The sequence below is a fragment of the Lepisosteus platostomus genome, chromosome 2 (assembly GCF_059453375.1).
Source record: "Lepisosteus platostomus isolate fLepPlt1 chromosome 2, fLepPlt1.hap1, whole genome shotgun sequence".
NCBI classification, from domain to species: domain Eukaryota; kingdom Metazoa; phylum Chordata; class Actinopteri; order Semionotiformes; family Lepisosteidae; genus Lepisosteus; species Lepisosteus platostomus.
The window spans coordinates 30766375-30787337 of NC_142612.1; the positions used below are offsets into that span (position 1 = coordinate 30766375).

General features: G+C 35.6%; 1 protein-coding gene across 5 annotated transcripts; it reads left to right on the forward strand.

The window, feature by feature from the left end:
- The first annotated feature begins 1993 nt into the window (after positions 1-1993).
- LOC148676202 (S-geranylgeranyl-glutathione receptor P2RY8-like) lies at positions 1994-15718 on the forward strand. Of its 5 annotated transcripts, none has more exons than XR_015926217.1 (3): positions 1994-2308; positions 12459-15024; positions 15073-15718. XR_015926217.1 is itself a non-coding variant. In XM_088604827.1 (2 exons), exon 2 carries the CDS (start codon positions 12482-12484, stop codon positions 13514-13516), a length of 1035 nt encoding a protein of 344 aa, XP_088460953.1. In that variant the 5' UTR covers positions 1994-2308; positions 12459-12481; the 3' UTR covers positions 13517-15718. The 5 variants fall into 5 exon arrangements, 3 of the variants coding, with proteins under 3 accessions (XP_088460953.1, XP_088460969.1, XP_088460960.1); XR_015926216.1 differs by having other exon boundaries at positions 12459-14527; positions 14567-15718; XM_088604827.1 differs by having other exon boundaries at positions 12459-15718.
- The last annotated feature ends 5245 nt before the right edge of the window (positions 15719-20963 follow it).

Here is a 20963-nt window from a genome sequence, read left to right on the forward strand (position 1 = left end):
ATTTTCCAGCTCAACCAGCTGGTTATTGGCTTAAACAGACCAATGTAACAGCTTCATTCAGCTCTACAGGGGCAGCTCTTTTAAAGAGACCAAAATTGGAAACCTCTGGCATAGTATGATTTTATGACTTAAAGACCATGGAATTAAACACATGTAGTATGTCTTTTTACTAGAGGGGTGCCAGAAAGATAATATTCATACCATCCATCAATTTTCTAATTGTCTGAGGGCACACCTGGTGGTTGGTCACCTGGGGAAAAGAAGCAAGAAGTCTTGTTTCACTGTGGTACTGAGGGAGAAATTGCTTACTTTAATTCCAGAGAAAATTCTATTAAGAGAAAACAAGTTATAGTTATGGGCTTATTGTTTACAGGTTACGGTCATGAACTGATTATGGTTTTCCCTTAGAACCCGGTGAAGCTCAGGTTGAAGCCGAAGGCTGGGAATCCAGTGACTCTAGGTGCAACAAAGCTCCGGGATAATAGAAGAAAATATCTGGCTGCAGATCAGTTAAAACCTCACAGTTCAAACCTGTCTGGCTGGGAAACAGCAAGATTCAGGCGGATGAATGGCAGGGGTAAACACTCTGCCTCATGGACTCTGTTTTGAATGCACTTCCTCTTACGTTCCAGTTGTTTCCTCTGGTTCGTGTTTCACTGTTGAGTCAGTCCAGTGGGCTGACTTTGATAACGCCCTCAAGGATATTGAATACTTGAATTTATTCCAATCAGATTCTTCCCAGTTCAAGCCTATGAAGAACCTGTCACTACAGGGCATTTGTTTAAGCTAATGAATGTATCTGTTTGCTCTTCTCTGGACAATTTCCAGAGCAGCGGTATCTTTTTGTATAATGTGGTGACCATACCTGTACACATTATTGTAAATGAAGTTATTCTTACGAAATTTTTCTCACCAGTGCATTGTTAACTTTGACATTCCTCCATTTCAGTTCTGTATATTTTACCTAGTTATCCTAATGTTTTTTGCCTTTTTTGGCCATTAGCGCACATTGTTTGGAAGATGAAAATAAATGTAAACGTAAACAATGCTTTTCATGAGAAGCTTCTTGAAAGTCAATATTTCCCATCTAATTTCGAAAAGAAGTTTATTTTTTACTACCAGCAAGTAACATTCTGTACTTACCTTAAAATCTTGTCCAGTCTTGAATGTCTTATTCTTTTAGAAATTTCTTTACAGCTTCTTCAGTGTTTGATCATTTTTTTAAATTTGCTGTCCTTTGTTAACTTAACTAGTTTACTAACTAGTAATCTAGGATATTGATACAAGTAACAGTAGTCCTAATACAGATACAGATGGCACTCCACTAGTGACATTCCTCCAATACAAACATTCACTCCTTATCCATTCTCTCTCTCTTATCAGACTATATGGAATGGAAGAGTTGAGAGTTAAGGTTTTATTCTCTGTTCCCGCTCCCCTCCCGCCGGTTCCGACCCGGTTCCTGTTTTTAATCTCCTGTTTTGGATGGATCGCCTGGTAATGGACTCATTTTTGGATTCTCCGTTTGGACTTCTTCCAGGATTGTATGCCTCGTTCACACCTTCCCCGTACACCAGCGCACCAAGGACATGCCCCCCGTCTCCATTCCCATCTCCTGCATGACTTTCCCCCCAGTGTTTCCTCACTACTCCGGATTGTGTTGTCTGAATAGGGCCTGGAAAGAACTGTTCGTTACATTAAATGAGTTGAAACTTCAAGTATTTAAAGTTTGAGCCAAAAACTATACATCTAGATAATAATGATTTTCAGATAATGATTTAGCTTTGGGGGAACTGTAGTTTGGAGGTCTCATCACTGGGCAACTCATTCTGAGATGACAGCTTTCAGACAACATGTCACCATTAAAGTACAGGGCCAGTATATTTCATCAAAGATAAAGTCACAACATGGTCAAGATGTGTACTTTACACATCATTCAGCTTACTTTCCATACATTAACAAGTTAAGAGAAATTGAGGACGTTTTTTTTTTCAGAAAGCATGTGTGATGAACTCATGTCTATGTATCCAGTAGAGAAAACAGGGTTCTAGCTTTATTTCCAGGTTTTGTTTCACAGCAGAGCTCTTGTGCTAAAGCCCTGTAACATTCTTTGTATTTTTCTGTAAAAGCAATACTGGAATGAGTTAACGAAAATATTCACATGAGAGCATGGTTTTTTATGAAGTCCTTCCCCCTGCCAACGGTTAAACCTCAGAAATTGTGTTCATTTCCTGATTTACTTCTACTCAACCTATGACACCCTGGCATGCTGTTTTGCTTACTTTTCAGTGCACATGGTTCCCTGCACGTAAGTGATCCGCATGTATTATTCTTTCTTTTATGCCTGTATATTTGTGCAGAGAAATGGCACAACGTTGTCCTCAACTCAGTGTGCTGCTAGGAGCTTTCACTGGTTTAGAATTTCAAGATGAAATTATCCCAGTTAAAAATGTGTATCTGTTTTGTGGGTTGTTTTGCGTATTGTGATAAGAGCATGGTAGATGGATGAGTCCATCTTAGTTTTTGCAGCGCTAAACAAACAGTTGATTGAATCATCTGAGTGTATAAAACGTTTCAAATATCGCAACAAAACACCTGTCTGTTGCATGTGCCTTTTGTAATATTGTCTGGTGTCTCAACATTATTTCAACCTTGTCTGTTTAACCCTGTTTCCAAAATGCATCTTTATAGCGCATAGATACAGACAATCTTCTTCTTTACAGTATAGTTTTCTTCTTTTACAATGTGCAAGTGCAGCAATGATTTTGATAGCATGCACACAACTGGTTACAAGAAGTTCACATTATCTGTAGTGTAGATTGTGCTGTGAATGGGATTTGTTTGCTCCAGATTGACTGCAGACAGAGTAAAATATAGAATTTTGAATTTATTAAACATATCCTCTGAAGAGCATGTGCACAGAAAGGAAGCAAGGTGTTTGTGTTTTGCTGATTATTCATATGAGTTTGTGACAAGAGGCTATTTTGCCCATCTAGCTGCTTTGGCTTTTGATAGTCAATTGATCACAGGAACTCATCCAGTCGTTCACTGAAAGAAGGTAGGATACAACATCAACAACATGCTGGGCAGTTTGTTCAATATTGTCTCATTCCATCTCACAATCTTTTATGTTTCATGTTCCCTGTTAGCTTTCTGTGTTCAAGGTCAAAGATATTCTGCTCTTCTAGGATGTTCTTTAAAACCCAGAATGTATCTATCCACTATCTTCTGAACAGATTCCAGAGCAGCAATATCTTATTGGCAGCCTGGAGACCAAAATTGTATGCAGTATTTTTAATGAGGTCTTTCTAGTGCACTGTACAGTATTAACATAACATCCCTTTGACCTCTGTGTTTTTAAGCATCTTGTTTGCTAATTTGTTTTTTGTTGTTTTTCCCCACATTAAATGCAAATTCTGTGTAAAAGTGTAAATGATGTGTCGACATACAGTAAAAACCTGTCTTTTTCATAAGCAGCCTCTTCAAGTTCAGTGTTTCCCATTTTGTGTCTATGGTTTATTTTAACTGCTTACACTTAATACTTTACATCTGTCTACATTAAACCTGACAGAATTATTTGCCTAGTCATGAAAATTATCTATATGTTTTTTGTAATTTCATGGGTTGCTTCAATAGTGTTAACTGCGTGAATGAAGAGCACATTGAAATAAAATCAAACAGATTGTTACTAGGTAAAAAGTTACAAAATGCACTTAAAAATCCTGAGTATAAGCCATCATGCCACTTTGAACCAGACTGCTGTGGCATTACAAATTCTAAAAAAAGAAGAAGATAATTTACCACATTGGCTAACTTTGTGTATCCCAAAGGTAAAGCAGTGAATGTGTAGAGCAATAGTTTCGTGCCACGCGATAACCACAGAAGTAGTACTTCAATGATGTTATCTTTGCGCACATTCAGGAAGGCACAGATGGTTGTGAGAAACTGCTTGTGTGAAAAAGAATGGCCCCCTTTTCAGATCAACATTGTGTATTTACGTCTTTCAATAAATCTGAATATATGTGACACAAACCTCCAGTTTTAATGCAGTGAATGATATTAGCGGTGTTGCAGGTAAATATTTGGTTTATATTGGTCTCTTTTACCGTTTTAAAAAAATATAAGAATTAAACATTATCTTGCAGTACCCTCACCATCTCATTGTATTTGGTTATTTTTTGGTTAGCAAAAAAGTATTCATCTTTCTCATCAGCTTTTTTTTCTCAAAATCTGTTTCCCCTAAACTCTGTGTTGTGGACAAAAATATTCAGGTGGAGACAGGTTTATTATTTCTGGTCAGATAGAGTGAAATGTGAACCTTGTAAAAATGTGAAAGGTAAATGAAAATTTGACAATTGATCCTCTTAGGAGCCGAATGTAAATTGCAGTTAATAAGAGAGGTTAATTGTAGATGCTTTATGAGCTTTTATATCTTTTTATGGCCTTATTATGATAGTTATCTGAGGAGGTATATTTGTGGTTTGTTATTCATAAATCACCTTTTAAACATTTCAGAGGACTTTTCTGCTTTAAACCCAGTGCAGGAGGACACCCACATAAACACTTTACTTTTAAGCTATTTCCCCTTAAGATAAGGCAAATATGCATCTTGACACCAAGTTGTTCATTATCTGAAATGACAATGGAAAGTGAATCTGACAGAGAGCTGCATCCTGTTTTTATCTTAAGTACAGATGAATGTTTCCACACTGATTTCTCCTGAGTTTTCAACAAGTAGTATAATCAATATAACATCACATGCATCAGATATCAGAAAGTATAGTATACTGTATACAGTATATGGCTCACCAAAGTTTGATGATCACCATCTTCATTAGCAACAAAATAATAAAAAGTTGCACACTTCCTTATCCCTATACTTCTTTAGAACACCATAATTCTCATACTTTAAATTTCTACTGAGCACAGTATCAATATTGACAAGAACTGTTCTATTTCCTTAAAGGAATTAATATCCTGTGCTGTTCCTATGCCTATGAGCTCAGATCATAATGATTGAGTAATATTTAATATTTAAGTCAAAAAGATCAGCAAAAATCATGGTGTAGTAAGATTAATTGTTATTCTTTAAACTAACTTTTCATCTTGTAGGACCGGTGAAATGTGTCACAGTTAATACATACAGTAGGGTGTATGAAGAGTGAGAAGGGGATGTTTTAAATGTGATGAGTTATACTACTCTAGTGTGGTCTTTTTAGTTTTTGATGATTCATACAGTATTTAAACATGACACAATTTTTTTTTTGATTGATGTGATTATAACATTCAATGAACAGTGTTAAATGAACAAATGGTATGTGGCACTAATGACACCAATATGAAGTTGGAGAGACATAGTATTAAAACCGAAAGATGTATGATCTTCCTTTGTCGTGATTGATCCAAGGATCTCTTCAAGATCCAGTAAAATCTAAAAAGAAACAGCTTGTTATGCTGGTCTGAACAAGCCACATTCATAGGGTAACTGGAAAAAACACATCTGGGCCTTTTAGAAAGTAACTTAGAAGATGTAATTTATAAGAGCAATAGATTGGATGGAAGTACTGTAGGTGGTAGTGTATTGACTGTAGAAAACTCCTTAGAGTAGATTTATTGTCTTCTGCAATGCAAATGCACAACGCAAACATATAAAAAACAATTCTTCAGCTATGACAGCCCAGCATCAATTAGGTGGAAAATATAGCCACAAGAATGAACAATACGTGCAACAGAGGTGAATTTTCAAGCTTAAAGGGATTCACTATTGCACATCAAAGTGTCTATTTAGACATTTTTTCTTCAAAGTCATAGACAAATGCTGCTCACTTCCTGTTTTCTATATTTTAATCTATTTTTGTGACATACATTGTACGTATTGATGGCAAAATCATTTCAGTTTCTCTGTTTCAAGCACAAAAAACATAAGACATAGAGTACACTCTCTACTTGGACTTCAAATCTGTATTAATATTAGGGCATCAAGAAATCTGAATAAAGGAAAATTGCAGTATACAAACCATAGACTTCAAATGTCTGTAGTGTTTTTTAAGAAACTTTTAATTGTTCTAATTAAGGTGAATCTGTTTCTTTTTCAAAAAACTTTTTCAGTGTGTATTCCAGGGAAACAAACTCTTTCATATGTTACTGTAGATCAACGTTTCCATTTATACATTAAATCAGTATTTTAAGGGGTCTTCAGTCACACATGATTAGTATTAATTTAGCTTCTTGTAGAATAACACAATTCCCTTAAAATGTATCAAGGTAGAGTGAATAAAAGTAATGGGCAATGCATTTCAGCATGATATTTGTGCCTGTTTCATAACAGATATTGGAAGATTTTATTAAATATAAAATAAAATGTTTTTGCCTGCTTTGTACAGATTTCTGATTTGCTTACAGAGTATCAGTTTTGATGCATCAGATGTTTACAAACCATACAAAACCCATTTATACATGAAACAATGCAACTTAATTAAGCAAAAGTCTTGTAAAGTAGCAATGTTTTTTATTTGGTCTTTTCTTTGAAAATAATGTATTGATGATGTGGCTGCACTAATGGTATCAGATATTGTAGGGTAATGTCTTTTGCTCCCCTTAAAGTAGTACATCATTTGTAAATGTGTGTTAAACCACAGCATCTGAAAAGTACTACACAGATATGTCATATTTTTGAGGGAGGGAAATTATATTGTTTTTTTTTAATTTATATGATTTTAATATACAATAAGCAGTGTATAAATAACCCACAATTACATATGACTTTATCCTTTTAGATGTCTGAAATTAATTTTAAATCAAGATTTTCATAGCAGACATTTCAGTACCATTTTTTTTATTCATGTCTGAATAATTCCTTAATTAAAAGCATCAGCACCTCCAAAAATGTGGTCATTGACACTCTTAAATAGTATGGAGACACGTCTCAGAACACAAAAATGAAATCAATTATTTTCGTCTACTCTCCTCGGTCTTTGGGAGAAAAGAGTCAGTCTTTGTCAAAATTAAGAACATGTTGTATAAAAAAGAATTATGTAAAAACTTAGTGGAATTCCTAACTGTACAATACTAATGATATTTTATATTTTGTAGAACATGTGTGCCGTGTGATTATAAAACTCTAATTTGAACACATCACCATAACAATAGTTAAATAATAATTAGTTAAATAAAGTTGGTAATAAGTTGTACTGTACCTGTTTAGAGCAACCAGCATGATGTTCTTGTGATTCTTGTGATGTTCTTGTGATTAAAACTAGAATATTTGTAATCAAACAGACAACTGTGACATATAGAATTGATCTAAAATATGTCATGTACATGGTACTCACATGTAAAAATACCTGCAGTATGTATATTTCTAGAAGCTTATTTCACCTAAAAAAAAAAAGATTTCTATTTCTGAAAACATGTTTAACCATAATGCCAGAGAAGTAGATCATACTTCTACAAAACTGGGCAAAAGTTCTGTTCTCTGACAAACCTAATAATAATGCCTTCGATCTTGAATCATTTATGTTTGTAATCTTTTTTGCATGGCTTTCTTAGTTGTTTAGTTCAGGTCCATTTAGATAATATACATGGTACCTAGTAAGCTGTCTATTAGGTAACATTTTAATGTTTTCAGGAAATATAGTTTGACAAAATGTGTCTTATTTGTCAGCTGATAAAAATCCTTGCAGTTTAGAATCCATGTTGAGGTACCCATTGAAATAAATGCAAACAAATTAAAGTCCTGAAGGTGCAATAGTAGGGGTTTTGAACCAATTCTTATTATTAACTGATATTAATATTAACTGTTTGAGGCCTGGACTTTTTGTTTGGTTCAATTACACAGATACTGTTATCTACTAAAGTAGTTGTAGCTCAGCTAGGATGAAAACCCTAAGAATCAAATCTCTAGAGCTGCATTTGCACTCCTCTGTCCTGTAAAAAAAACATCTGCACAAAGACCACCATTAACTACTCACCCCTATTTGGTAATCAGAAAAGATTCCAAGCCCATTCCGAAAGCAATTCTTCAAAAAAGTTCAATAATGATGTATTAGAAATGTTTAACCCTCTAACCGGTCTGAACACTAGAAACGATGTTTGTGTAGGTGCAGCATCGTCAGCTTAACTTATATACATGTTTTGTATTATTCTCTTCAGCTCAGCTTCCCCTCCTACAAAAGGAATCTTTACCCTTTCTGTGCCCAATGAGTTTAATGTGTAAGAAGTCAGCTTTGCATCACAGTTACTCAGAAAAGCCGTGCTTTATTCTCTTTTTTATATTTGTAATGGAAAACCCCTTATTGACACAGTCTATATTGTGGTGTGCAAAAATTAAAAAAGGTATTGAAAGTACACTGATTTACCATAAATCTTGATGCTTCTGAGTGGGAAGTTTTGTGAACTGGTACCTGTGTTGCTAAGTGATCAATGAGTCAGAACAGGGCAACCTTTGACACACTTTAAGGCTAATCCTTAGGATAGTGCTCTGACTATGCAAAGAAAAGAAACAAAGTACAGAACCTTGAAGTATGATTTATAAAATAATTAACAATAGCTCTTGAATTTGTAAGAAGCAGCACAAATCAAAAAGTCCTGTCTCCGGAAATGTCAATCAGAAAACACAAATATCAGATGCATCTATATATTTTCTTGATTGCTTTACTGCTATTTAGTTGTAAGGGATCTGATTTACATTGAACAAGAAACAAAACATATACACCTTTGATTTACTTTTCATTTAAAGATTGAAAAGAAAAGTGTGAGAAGTTATTCTCATGAACGTTGTGCTTTCTTTCTTGTTTTTGCTGATATTTATACAAGGCGATGATTATACCAAAGGAGCTTCATGTCGCCGACGGCAAAGTTAAAACTTATTTTTGGTGCTGATGTAAGAAATTGGGGACTTTTCTTTCTGTCTCCCCCACCTCCAACCCAGTATTTCCTGTCTAGTCCTTAAAGCATGAATGTCTTTTTTATATCAGTGGTGTCATCTGAAGGAGAAATTACTGCATACAGTATAAAATTCAACTGCAAAAGGAAGACATGTTCAGGTTCTGCTTCAGCAGCTGGCATATGTTGCATTGAAAACCCTTTTCATCCCATCAACACATCTGAACTTGCTTAATTACATAGTTTAAAACTAACCAATGTCAATCCCTTAACATAACCAAATGTTGTAATGTAAACCAATACTTGTAAAGGTGTCCTTTTTTGTCATTCTTAGACAGGTCAGTGAATTCAAAAGCAAAATTGTTTTACGGAACTCAATTATGACTGAGAGTTTGCTGCGTTGGTGTAAGATGAATTCAAATTACTAGCATGTAAAGTTTAGATATCCATCAGAAACTATGGACATCTGTGCAAGGTAATAAGATGTGTAAATTATAGACCTGCATCAAATCTCTTAAGATTTGTTTTTCATTTTTACGACTTTTTGCTTCCTGTTTAAAAACTGATACATATACAGAAAGCATCTGATAACTGATACCACACACATTGCTATTTTGAAATCTTTATGTTTTACAGAGAGAAATTGGATGATCTCCTACCTTTAATTCTGTCTTTTTAAAATGTTATTGAACTAAACGAAAGATATATGGATAAAAAAGTCTGTGATCTTTTATACTTTTGAGTTTGTTTAATCAAATTACAACTGTGAGCAGTTCAAGTGGATAATTGATATACAGTATTTGTAAGATGTTGAAAATGGTGTTAATGTTGTTTCTTTCTAAGAAAGGGTTTGAATAATCTCTGAAAATCAGTGAATCCATGGATGTTTAAGTGCGATTTTCTGACTTCTAGATGGATTATAGCCATAATGTTAGTGATGGCATAACACTAAGTGCTACTCCTTCATTTAAACTAAACTCCTGCCAGAAATGTTTAAAATGACTAGTTTGTTTACTTTCTTTCACAGGTAGTTTATTTCTTACGCCTTGTGGTCTTCCATTGAAAAATCAGGTATTGGCTCACCACATTATCTGGCTCATGCACTGTACGGAAGGTCATGGCCAACAAGTAATTGTTGTGGGATAGACAATTGAATACATAACGATAGGGCTCCGTCTATTGAAAAACCCCAGAACATTCTAAAAAAAAACCTTGCGCCAAACATGTCATGCACTAAAATGTTGTTGTGATTAAAGCATTATGATAAATAGTGGTTTCTTCAAAATAGGCTGTAGTAAATAATCCATATAAAAATGCCTGTGTGACTTAAACAACCACTTTAGAATAATGCCCTTTATGCATCTTTTCCATCGCATAAACCTTGAAGCATTAAAATGAGAAAATAAAACAAATCTTAAGAATAATTCAGTCAAATCCACATATTCATTTAGCAAATTAACGTTTATCATATTCTAGCTGTTATTGGAAAATATTCCACCTTTCTCTTCCTTTATTTCTTTGCTCCCAGACATATGTTGCTAGTGCCTAACTCGCTTACATGTATACCTCGAATACAAATTTGGCATTTCGTGCTGCAGCAGTATAAACTATGTTTTTATTTAATTGAGAGCATTTTCTTTTTAATGTATATACAGTATCTGTAAGAGTGAAATGCCGGGGGAGGTAGGGATTTTTGTTCACTGGTAAAAAGGCAGATGCACATTCATAATTGTACTGTTTTAAAACTTTCAATCTGAAAGCTTGGTCTTTATGGCCTCAGAGACATTGCTAGACAGGGCTACATGAAATTTAACTAATGCTGAGATTCAGTTTCATATCTCTGGGGGATTCAGAAATGACTACTGCGAGCTTGAACTTCTGAAGGTTTTCTCTGAGTACCAAGAAAGCTCAATCAGGTTTGCAGAGATTGCCACGTATTAAAATGGACCAGATCACTACGCCCAGGTCTGTAGTGTTTTCTCAGCACAGATGCAGCAAAGGGTGGGGTGGTGTTGAGTTGCAAGGACTTCTCAGCTCAGAGTTCTCAAGAAGGTTGAGGATAACCACAACTACTGAGCACCTACATCACAGACATTGTACGCCTGCAGCTTCAAGGTATACATTAAATCCTCCTTTGATAACGTTTGGCACATTGAGTATGAATCATCTTTCCATAAATAATACGTTTAACTCAAAATGCTCTTTCTAAATCAAGTGAAGGACTTTTATCTGTTCGACTGTTGTAGCAACTCAGATGAGATGTCAGTTGGAGGGTTGCAATAAGTAAGATTCAACAGGTGATAATATGATAATACTTGGAGGATTAAATAATTGTTTAAGAAGAATAAAGAGCGTCTGCAGGAAAAAAAAAAACAAGTGCTAGGTTACTGAAAATAAGGTGCCCACATTGTTTTCGTCCATTGCTGTGCGGCGGTCCTTGCATTTGTGAAATTGTGGGCGAAGTAAAATAAAAGCCAGACTGTGTATTAAAATGACACTTTTTAACAACCATTTACTGACATATTTTGTTTCAGTGAAAAAGAAATTGAATAAAACACAATCATTTTCAGCTTTATAGAATCTGCAGTTTCCTTCGTACAAATAAATGCTTCACTGACAACTATGCCCTTTTTTCAATTTGAATTAAAACAACTCAAATCTTAAATATAAATGTCTAAATCAACTGTATTTTTTGTTAACTTCTATAATTTCTAGCGTAGTAAAATCGTTCGCAAAATGATGTTGCACCACATCTGTTTCTAACATGGGCAAAAACGCACACCTTTTACAGAACAAAGAGATTAACTGAAGTGTCACACAAACAATTGCACAATATTACCGGTTATTTATGATTATGAGAAAATCAGACTGGGCCTTTGTATCTGTTTTTTTTTTGTTTTGTAAAAGACATTTGGGCTTAGTATGTTTATGGAACTTGACAATAATTTAAAAAATATCCATAAAATCTACAGCTTCAAAGCTTCTAAGCAGAACTACCTACAGTAAACTGAAAAATAACAAGATTAAAAGATTAATGTTTTTATGACCTAGCAAACAAAATTGTATACATTTTATGCTGGAGTTTCTTAAGGCTCTTTTAATTTTTTTCACGCACTTGCTTACATATTTGTATGACTAAATTATGTGGTTAATTGACATTTCTTTCTTTCGTCTAGGAATTATTTTGACGTTAACGCTTTATTTTCTTTTTACTGTGATACTTTCTGTTTGCTTTCTTCTTTTATATAAATGCCATATGTAAGGAATGACTGATTAACACTTAAATGTTCTTTGATTCTGATACAAGGTGCCCAACACTGCAACTGACAATTATTCCTGGCATCACAGTTGGAAAAATTCCCTTTTCCTCTGGAATGAGCAAACATTCAACAGAAAAATTGTAGTTTTGTATAGCTCCCATGTTGATTTAGTTGTTTTTTTTAGAAAATCAAAAAGAGTACAGTTTTTAATTTTGGCACAATTATGTTTTTTTTACTTCTCATCATGGTGAAAACAATGTTGGGATTGTTGTGTCCATGTTAATTCTTACCTGTCTCTTTCCTGTCTGGTTTCAGATCGTCTGTGAACTTACCTCACCATGGTCTGGAACACAACTCAGCTTGATAATGAGACCCTGGAGATGTTCAGGAACACAGTGGTCAGAAATACCCTCTCTATTGTCTACTGCATCGTTATTTTGATCAGCCTTCCAGGCAATGGCCTTTCTCTCTGGCTCCTGCTCTTCCGCACGCATTCCAAGACTCCCACCATCATTTACATGATCAACCTCACTATCACTGACCTGGCCATATGCTTGTTCCTGCCTTTCCACATCAACTACCATCTCAATGGGTACAACTGGGTCTTTGGTGATGAGCTGTGCAGAGTTGTAACCATCATGTTCTACTCCAACATGTACTGCTCCATTTTGACAATGACTGCAATTAGCGTAGACCGCTGGATTGGAGTGCTGCGTCCAATATGGTACAAAGAGGTCATGAAAAAAAAGTATGCGGCGATGGTGTGTCTGGGAATGTGGGCAACCATTTTGATGGTTATGTATCCATTGGAGAGCACTGACTTAACCTATAAAGTGCAGGAGCTGAACATAACCACTTGCTTTGATGTCCTCAAAAAATCAATGCTCCCTTCTCTAGGACACTGGGCGGTCTTCCTGTTTACTTTGTTTGTTCTTCTTTTCTTGATTCCTTTCATTGTTACGGTGTGCTGCTACACCGGGATCATCTTCAAGCTCATGAAAAACAACAAAGGCACCGAGTTCCATAAAAAGAGAAGGGCAGTGCTTCTTACTATCACAGTGCTATTCGTTTTCACCACATGCTTTGCTCCCAATAATGTCATTTTGTTCGCCCACATGGTTCAAAGACTTTTCTTTGACAAGTCACTGTACACAGCCTACAAATTGACTCTGTCCCTTAGCTGCCTGAACAGCTGCCTGGATCCCTTCATTTATTATTTTGCTTCCAAAGAATTTAGGAGAAAGGTGAGGAAAGTTCTGGGATATAGCAACAACAGCAGTGACGTTCCTAAAGTTATCTACAGAAAAGAGAGCATACTTTCAGCCCGAACACTCTTAGAAGTACATGAGGATGCTGAAAGGAATGTTTTCTAGAAGAAACTGTTATCATTTTGGACAAATTCAATATGCCGCATTACATTACAATAAGCAGCCTTTGAAGTAATTAGGCAAAAACTTTTGATCTGTTGCTGTACAGATTAATGCTCAATTATCTGATTATCTAGATTTTTATTCCATCCGTTTCATTCCTTTCATTCACTGCTGGCTTTTCTTACTCTTGCATTCCTCCCCAGTCAACAGCACGTCTGGCTGATAAGACCGATCGAGAGTCAATGTGTGAGAAAGAAGTGTGTGGAAATTGCTGTATTATTAGAAAAAGAAAAGGTTCCACGTTGGTGATTGTGAACTTCCATAAAATGGGCTTTTTCGGATAGCATTTACCGAACTGCAATAACACAGTAGCAATGAAAAATATAGATCATTCATTTTGTAACCCACATGTAGGAAAAATTTCATTGGTTAGGGACAAGCTTACACTTACCTCGTATTCTGTAGCAAAATATTTATTCGTAATTTTTGCCAAATTTAGGAAGATAGAAAGGTTTTGGTATCTGAGTTTAAAGGGGTTTGTGTTTGTACTTGTCTCCTTAACTAACCTGAGATCAGAGAATCCAGTAACGGATTAAGCAAGTAATCTTTTTGGGGGAAATGTCTTCTTCGCCAGCCTTTGCTCCACTATTCACAGCCAATGATTCATTTTTCGACTGTCTGCCTACATCAAAAAGAGACAATATTTGATGTTACAGAATGTTTCATGCAAGAATATGGAAATCTTGAAATTAGCTTGTTTCATTGTCATGTCCTTTTTGTGGCTAACTGGTAAAATAACACGTTATTTCTCCACTTGATCTCCACACTGGACTTAAGGGAGTGTTTAAATATTGTTTTGAGTACTGGAAACTGTTTTGAATGATGGCATATAACACATAACTATGTAAAGATTGTTAAGGTAATGGAATAACTTCATATTTCAGTGAAATATTTCAGCAGAATGTAAAGATGGTGTTACATTGTGAATTACCATAGCAAAGTTCCACTGGATCTGTAAAAGGGCCCAGAATAAAAAAAAAGTATATACTGTAGGTCACAGAGTGTTTCACCATCAAATATTTAAAAAAAATAAAATCCGCCTCAGATCTTTTGTGAGAAAACGTAAATTCTGTGAGTATTCTTACTTAAATAAATACTGTATTTAAATTGCACATTGGGGATTCTGAAGCCTACATTAAACTGATTGTATATTTTGCAAAATTGCTTTATAGATATAAAAACTCTGGTAGCTAATAATTTTTCTACATATTAAATGTATATTTAATAATCTAGTATAATATAATACCCTAAATGTTATGTTCTGAACAAAACTGAACAAAACTGTTAGAAAACAAATTTCTGTCATCGTCTCAGATTTGTAACACTTTCACTCCAGTGGCATTAAAAGCTCATGCATCAATCTGGCTTTAAGAAAAAAATGCTCCTTCACCAGAACCACATAGCTCCTGTACTTGTCAGTGCAATGTCACTTGAATGTATGAATATTTCATGTTTCACAGCAGATACCTGACAACAAATGGTTTAAAATCCGATACCAGTCATCAGTCACATTGGTATCTGTTCCATAACTGAATTTAAAATCATATTGCACATTTGAACCTTTTTTCTTTAGCTGACTGTGTTTTCTCTCCAATGGAAAATAAAAACAAATGTTTTATATCCAGTATGTATGTTTATATATATACAGTATGTATGTTTTTGCACATGTAGCTCAAAGAAAATGTCTGTATCACCATAAGCATATCAGGTTATGTTGTTTTATTTGTAAACAATTTGTAAACAATTCTACTGTCATAGAATAGCATTGTTCAATGCATTTATTTTAAGCTTAGCATGGCTCAAAATTATTAATAAAGCTTTGCTCATTGTGCTCTACAGTATTTTAACCTGTAGCATTAAATGCTTAATTCAGGGAATCGATTTTGTTAATTTTGTTTTTTAAATAAAGCAATGATATATTTTATATAAATACAACTTGATGAATTGTATATCTTATAAAAAGGTGTGCTCAGGCATTATCACTTAGATAGTTTGCAGCTTTACAGACTGATCCAAAATGCTGTGAGATGACAGTTTGATTTCTGCTGCTTCTCCACTTTTACAGCAAAACAGGATGTAAAAAGTGTTCTTACTTACTGTATGCTGGGCCCTTACTCAGTTCCTTTGAATAAACCTTCAAACCAATGCTGACTTTGAGTATTCCATTTTCTCCCTGGTCAGATTTGTAACCCAGTAACAAACTTCTCATGTCCCCTCAACTTGTCCTTTTAAAGAGGGGACATGTAACAATTTGCTGTCTTTAAATGGTGTGTTAATCTGTTTTCTTAAATACTCAATATAGTCAATACAACAACATGAGGTAAAATCGAATATTCTGTGTCAATATTCCCGTATCAGCTGTGTGCTCTTTTGTTTTTAATAATAGAAAAATGTAGAGGAAATTAAAAGCACAGAGAATGTGAATTTTGTGTAGCATGTAATGATTTAGGAAACTTTTACATAAAAAAGAAGGAAATGACTGTTTCAGGTGTCTGCTGTTTTGCCTGCAGACTGTTCCCAAGAACAGGGATTAAGAATGCTTTTTTATCAGTGGGTGTGGTATGGATAAATTATGGTATTTGACCTTTTCAAAGCTAGTAAGTTGTAAAGGTATTATTTTAACTGGGCGTATTTGAACCCAACAAAGTCATTTCATATTGTGGATTAAAATAGCACTCGTATTTCTCACCTTGTAATAAAAAAGGAACCAATGCTACAAGTTGCGGCCATACTATTTTGTCTGTAATGTCACTTGATGAGGTCAAGGCTTGCATGACTTACAATAATTCTTACAATACCAAGTCATCTTATGTAGATTTACTGAAAGAAAGTCTTATCCAATACCCAATAAGTCTATCCAATATTTGGTCACAGGGGAGCTAAAGTCTTATCCTAGCAAGCAACAGGACAGCAGTCCTGTAACGGAACAGTTCTTTCCAGACCCTAAGAGGACGACATAATCCGGGGTAGTGAGGAAACACTGGGGAGAAAAGTCATGCAGGAATCGGGAATGAATAAGGGGGGTCATGTACAAAGTGCGCAGGTGTCCAGGGGGGTGAGTCTGGGGCAAATAATCCAAAGAAGAAGTTCAAAGGAGAATCAAAAACAGCGCAAAAGTCCATGGCCAGGTGATCCATCCAAAACAAAGGATTAAAAACTGGAACCGGGTCGGAACCGGCGGGAGGAGAACGGGAACAGAGAATAAAACCTTAAAGGGACTAGGCGCTTCCAGGCCCCAGACTCACAAGATAAGGAGATCAGATACAGATCCCGGATTAACGTCAGCGCCTGGCTTTTAAGGTGGACTGGGAACAGGGGAGAGGTGCACAAAATCAAGTCCTAAGTGAAAGGGCCGGAGGGCCCTTAAGGGGGAGGGACTACAGTCGTGACAGGTCCATCACAGGGTACAGGCAGACACAGACAAAAAAATGCACACACGTACACCAGTGTCAATTTTCCCAGAAGCCAATTAATCAACCAGTATGTCTTTTCATCACTGTTGGAGCACCCAGAAGAAGCCCACACAAACATGGGGCATCCACATGAACAGGCAGATAGGACCCACAGAATTGAACCCAGGGCCCTAGCGCTGCAAGGTAGCAATGCTGACTACTGCACCATGGTGTTGCCCTCAAAACAGTTATATATCACCTATTTTCTAGTTACTAGGGGAAACAAAGTTTCTTCTAAACATAAAAACATGATTTTCTGGTTCATTATTCATATTACGTATTGGTAATATAAAGATTTGAAATATTTAAGAGTGTGCGAATTCACTTTATAAGATGGGTAGTGGAAATAAAATCACTGATATATTTTCTTTTCTGTGGAAAGGGTGGATTAACAAACAGCAAACCATCAAGGTTTTCCTTTTTTATTTTTCCTTCTTTGTTATTTTATTGTAAACTAATAGTTGGCTGACAGACCCTCCTGCAATGCATTTAAGGAATATTAAAAATGCATGGCACGTGACAGAATTGAATGACTAAGGTAATGATTGGTTGAACTTTCTGTATTGGAATTTCATGGGGAAAGAGCTGACTTATTTATTGGATAATAATATGAACTCCCAGCTATCTGAAATAAAATGCATGATATGCGTGACAAATAATGACATATTTAATCACACTTTATTTTTTTATACATCATTTGACCTCATGTGATGTTTTCAACGACAGAAAGCTTTTTGACCACTGTCTGAACTCTTGCATAACCACAGCTGCTGTTGGTTTAAACTCTTCTCCATTTGCGTATTTCAATTTGTTCTTGCTCTCTGTAAGTAGCCCCTGTTAGAGCAGCCATTTAGCTTAAAAAGGACTACAAATGACAAATGACAGTAAGCCACTCAGTCCACCTTACCAAATCCCTCTTTAAAATACAAAACTGCTTTAAAGTCTGAGGACTGAAAATTGTCAGTGTTCTTACTATTTAAGATTACTAACACTGATACAATGTGATAATGTGATACATTATCTAATTTTGAAAAGACTAGTTATCTAAGTGATTTCCACACAAGCATTTTTCAGTACAGTCAACAATAAATAAAACAAAATGTGACTTAGCATTTGAAGTTAACCCTTCTGTTTATGTGATAATTACTTCTTCATGTAAGTGATAATGAAAGGGTCACTGGTATTGTCTGGTCTATATAGAGTAGAACAGTATCATAACTCAGTGTTTTAGGATAGATCTTTCACATGTATACTGATGACAAAGGAAAGCATTCACGTTTGGAGTCATCATTCTTTGGGATGCATATGGAAACTGTTTTATTATAGAAGAAGACATTTTGAGCAACCACAAACAAGGAAGTCTCTGTCCAATACACAGTGATGCCACAGTTATCTAGTAATGAGTGTAATCGAGCTCTGGGTGTTGTTCAATTTGGAATGTCACATTGAAGAGTTGAATAACACTTCTGTTATGACATACTGTATCAGTGACAGGTCTGTAACGATCCCAGAACAAGTCAGACAGATGAGAGTCTCACACCTCCTTAATCACCTTCAGACAGCAGCATCAACAACCACAGCACTCCCTAGTCTAATGGCACTCAGGGGCTGCTAGAACAGGAGTGGACCTGTCACAGAAAGTGATGTACTTACTGTAAGAACTCCTTATCAAGGAGTAGAACTAGAAAATGTGATAAGCTGAGGAAGGTACAGTGTTAATAAATGTTTCATCTATTGTAGATTTAGCTATAACCCATCACTTTTCTGTTTCATGCAGTGTCTTCTCCAGGGCAGTATACCATATGTTGAGAAATACGAAGGTTTAAGCTACTGTTTTGCAAGTGATCAAAATTGTATCTCTGATAATGTTCTGCCATTATATATACTTAGGTACTTGGGTATCTCTGTTGGTAGAGCATGAGACTCATAATCTCAGGGTAGTGGGTTCGTGTCCCTTGTTGGGAGCTAGGTTCTCCATGTTGGAGGTTGGGTACAAGGCTAACGACCCTGTCCTGTAAAAAAACAAATGTTACAGTAACAGCAACAGCACCAATTATAGCTTTAAATCTTTAAAAATCCTGCAGAAAGTTGTTCCACCACAATCATAACTGGGACTGGATCTCTCCACTCAACTCTGCTCCTCTTTATTTTTTGCTCCTTAAATTGTATTCATTCCTACACACAATTTTCTAATTTGTCGTCACCCTGTGATTAAATTCTGTACTCTCATTACTTCTTTATTTTTGCCTGCGGGTCTCCATTTCTTATGCTGTCAGCAACCAGCACACCAGCCGCAGTAACACTGGAACATTTTCATCCGATTCCTATGGGAAGTTGCTCGCCGTTTTCCAGAACCTACAAAGTTTTGCAATTTCTCACATCCCTCTTACATTATATTTCAAACATCGCTCATTTTGCTACTGCTTTGTTTTGGCATTGGATAGAAATGGTGATTTTAGAACCTGATTCTAAAAGGGAGGCAATATGGGGGTCACAAATACTAACCAGTCAAGCAGGAAACAGGAGACAGAGGATTGTTGAAAGTTTCTACATATGGTGATGCCGATGGTGAAACTTGTGGCATTACCAAGAAAAAAAAACATTTCCAATGTATTCAGAAACATGTTCTTTAATTACAACCACCTCCACCCAAAACAGGTTGATAAGAAACCACAAAGCTTACTTTTTGCACGAGCTTTAACAATCTGTGATACATGAAATGTCATTCAAACTCTGGTTTTGTTTGTCTCCAAGTAATGATAACCATTATGCCGCAATAAACCTAATCATCTCACACATGTAATCACTACATAATTGTTCAAGCTGCCCTATGAATCTTAACATTTTATACAGAGCCTGGCTTTAATCCAGGTGGTGATATCAACTGCAAAATACTCATTTACCTAAATAGCGATTCCCACTGAATGCAAGCATTCAAATTGATCAAAAACGTGCAATTGCATTAGATAGAGTCACAGTTTTAATGACTGTCAAACGCTTCTTCGGGAAAGGCCAAACAAAAATGCATGGATACCTAGAGGTGAGCTAGCGCAGCTGTGGCATCAGGCAAGCTGCAAAAGAAACAAGCAGAGGTTAATCCCACAATTGTTACGAAGTGTCTTTCAGGACCCTATGCAGACGACACAATCCGGTAGGGAGTGAACACACACACACACACAACATTTTCTTTATGCCAGAGGGCTAAAATTACATAATAATAATAATAGTAGTTATAACTTTTCATTACCATGTTCAAATAAGAGAGTGCCTGTCTGGAAAAAAATGTTATTGTCAGTAGCACAGCAGAGAAACCAGTCTCTCAGTCTTAAACACCTTTTAAATGCCATGTAAACCCTGACCTTGTTGGTTTGTGCATACAATATTGAGATAAATTGAAAAAAAGCTGTTATCGATACTGTGCCTTTCTACTGCTGAAGTTTCTCACATACTCATTTTGAGATTGCACAGCTTATAAACTCTTTCATTTGTACTCAAGAGTGAAAGAGAACGTTACATGGGGAAACTGTTCAACCAAAACTATTTTAAGATTTAAAACAATTTAATGTATATTGTTCAATTTTATGTTTCTTGGTGTTGTTAATCTGTTGGAGTTGAGATGAAGACTGGAAGCAATATTTTTTCTTGCGCACTGTATTTCCTGACTGATAATGGATTGAATGAAACCCATATAAATACACAAGCACACACTTGTAAATTATCTAAAATCAGGCAGAGTGCCAATTACAGGAAAGCATGAAATGTTTTTTACCACTTTCAGTAAAACATCACCTTTGCAGTGTACAGTAGGTGTTACTTCTGTTTTCATTCTATGTATTTCACACTAGAGCATTTAGGCATTCCTTTAACTACAGTATATACTGTAAGGGCAAAAATACCAAATTACAAACTCACTGTATTTTATGTACGAATATGTAGTT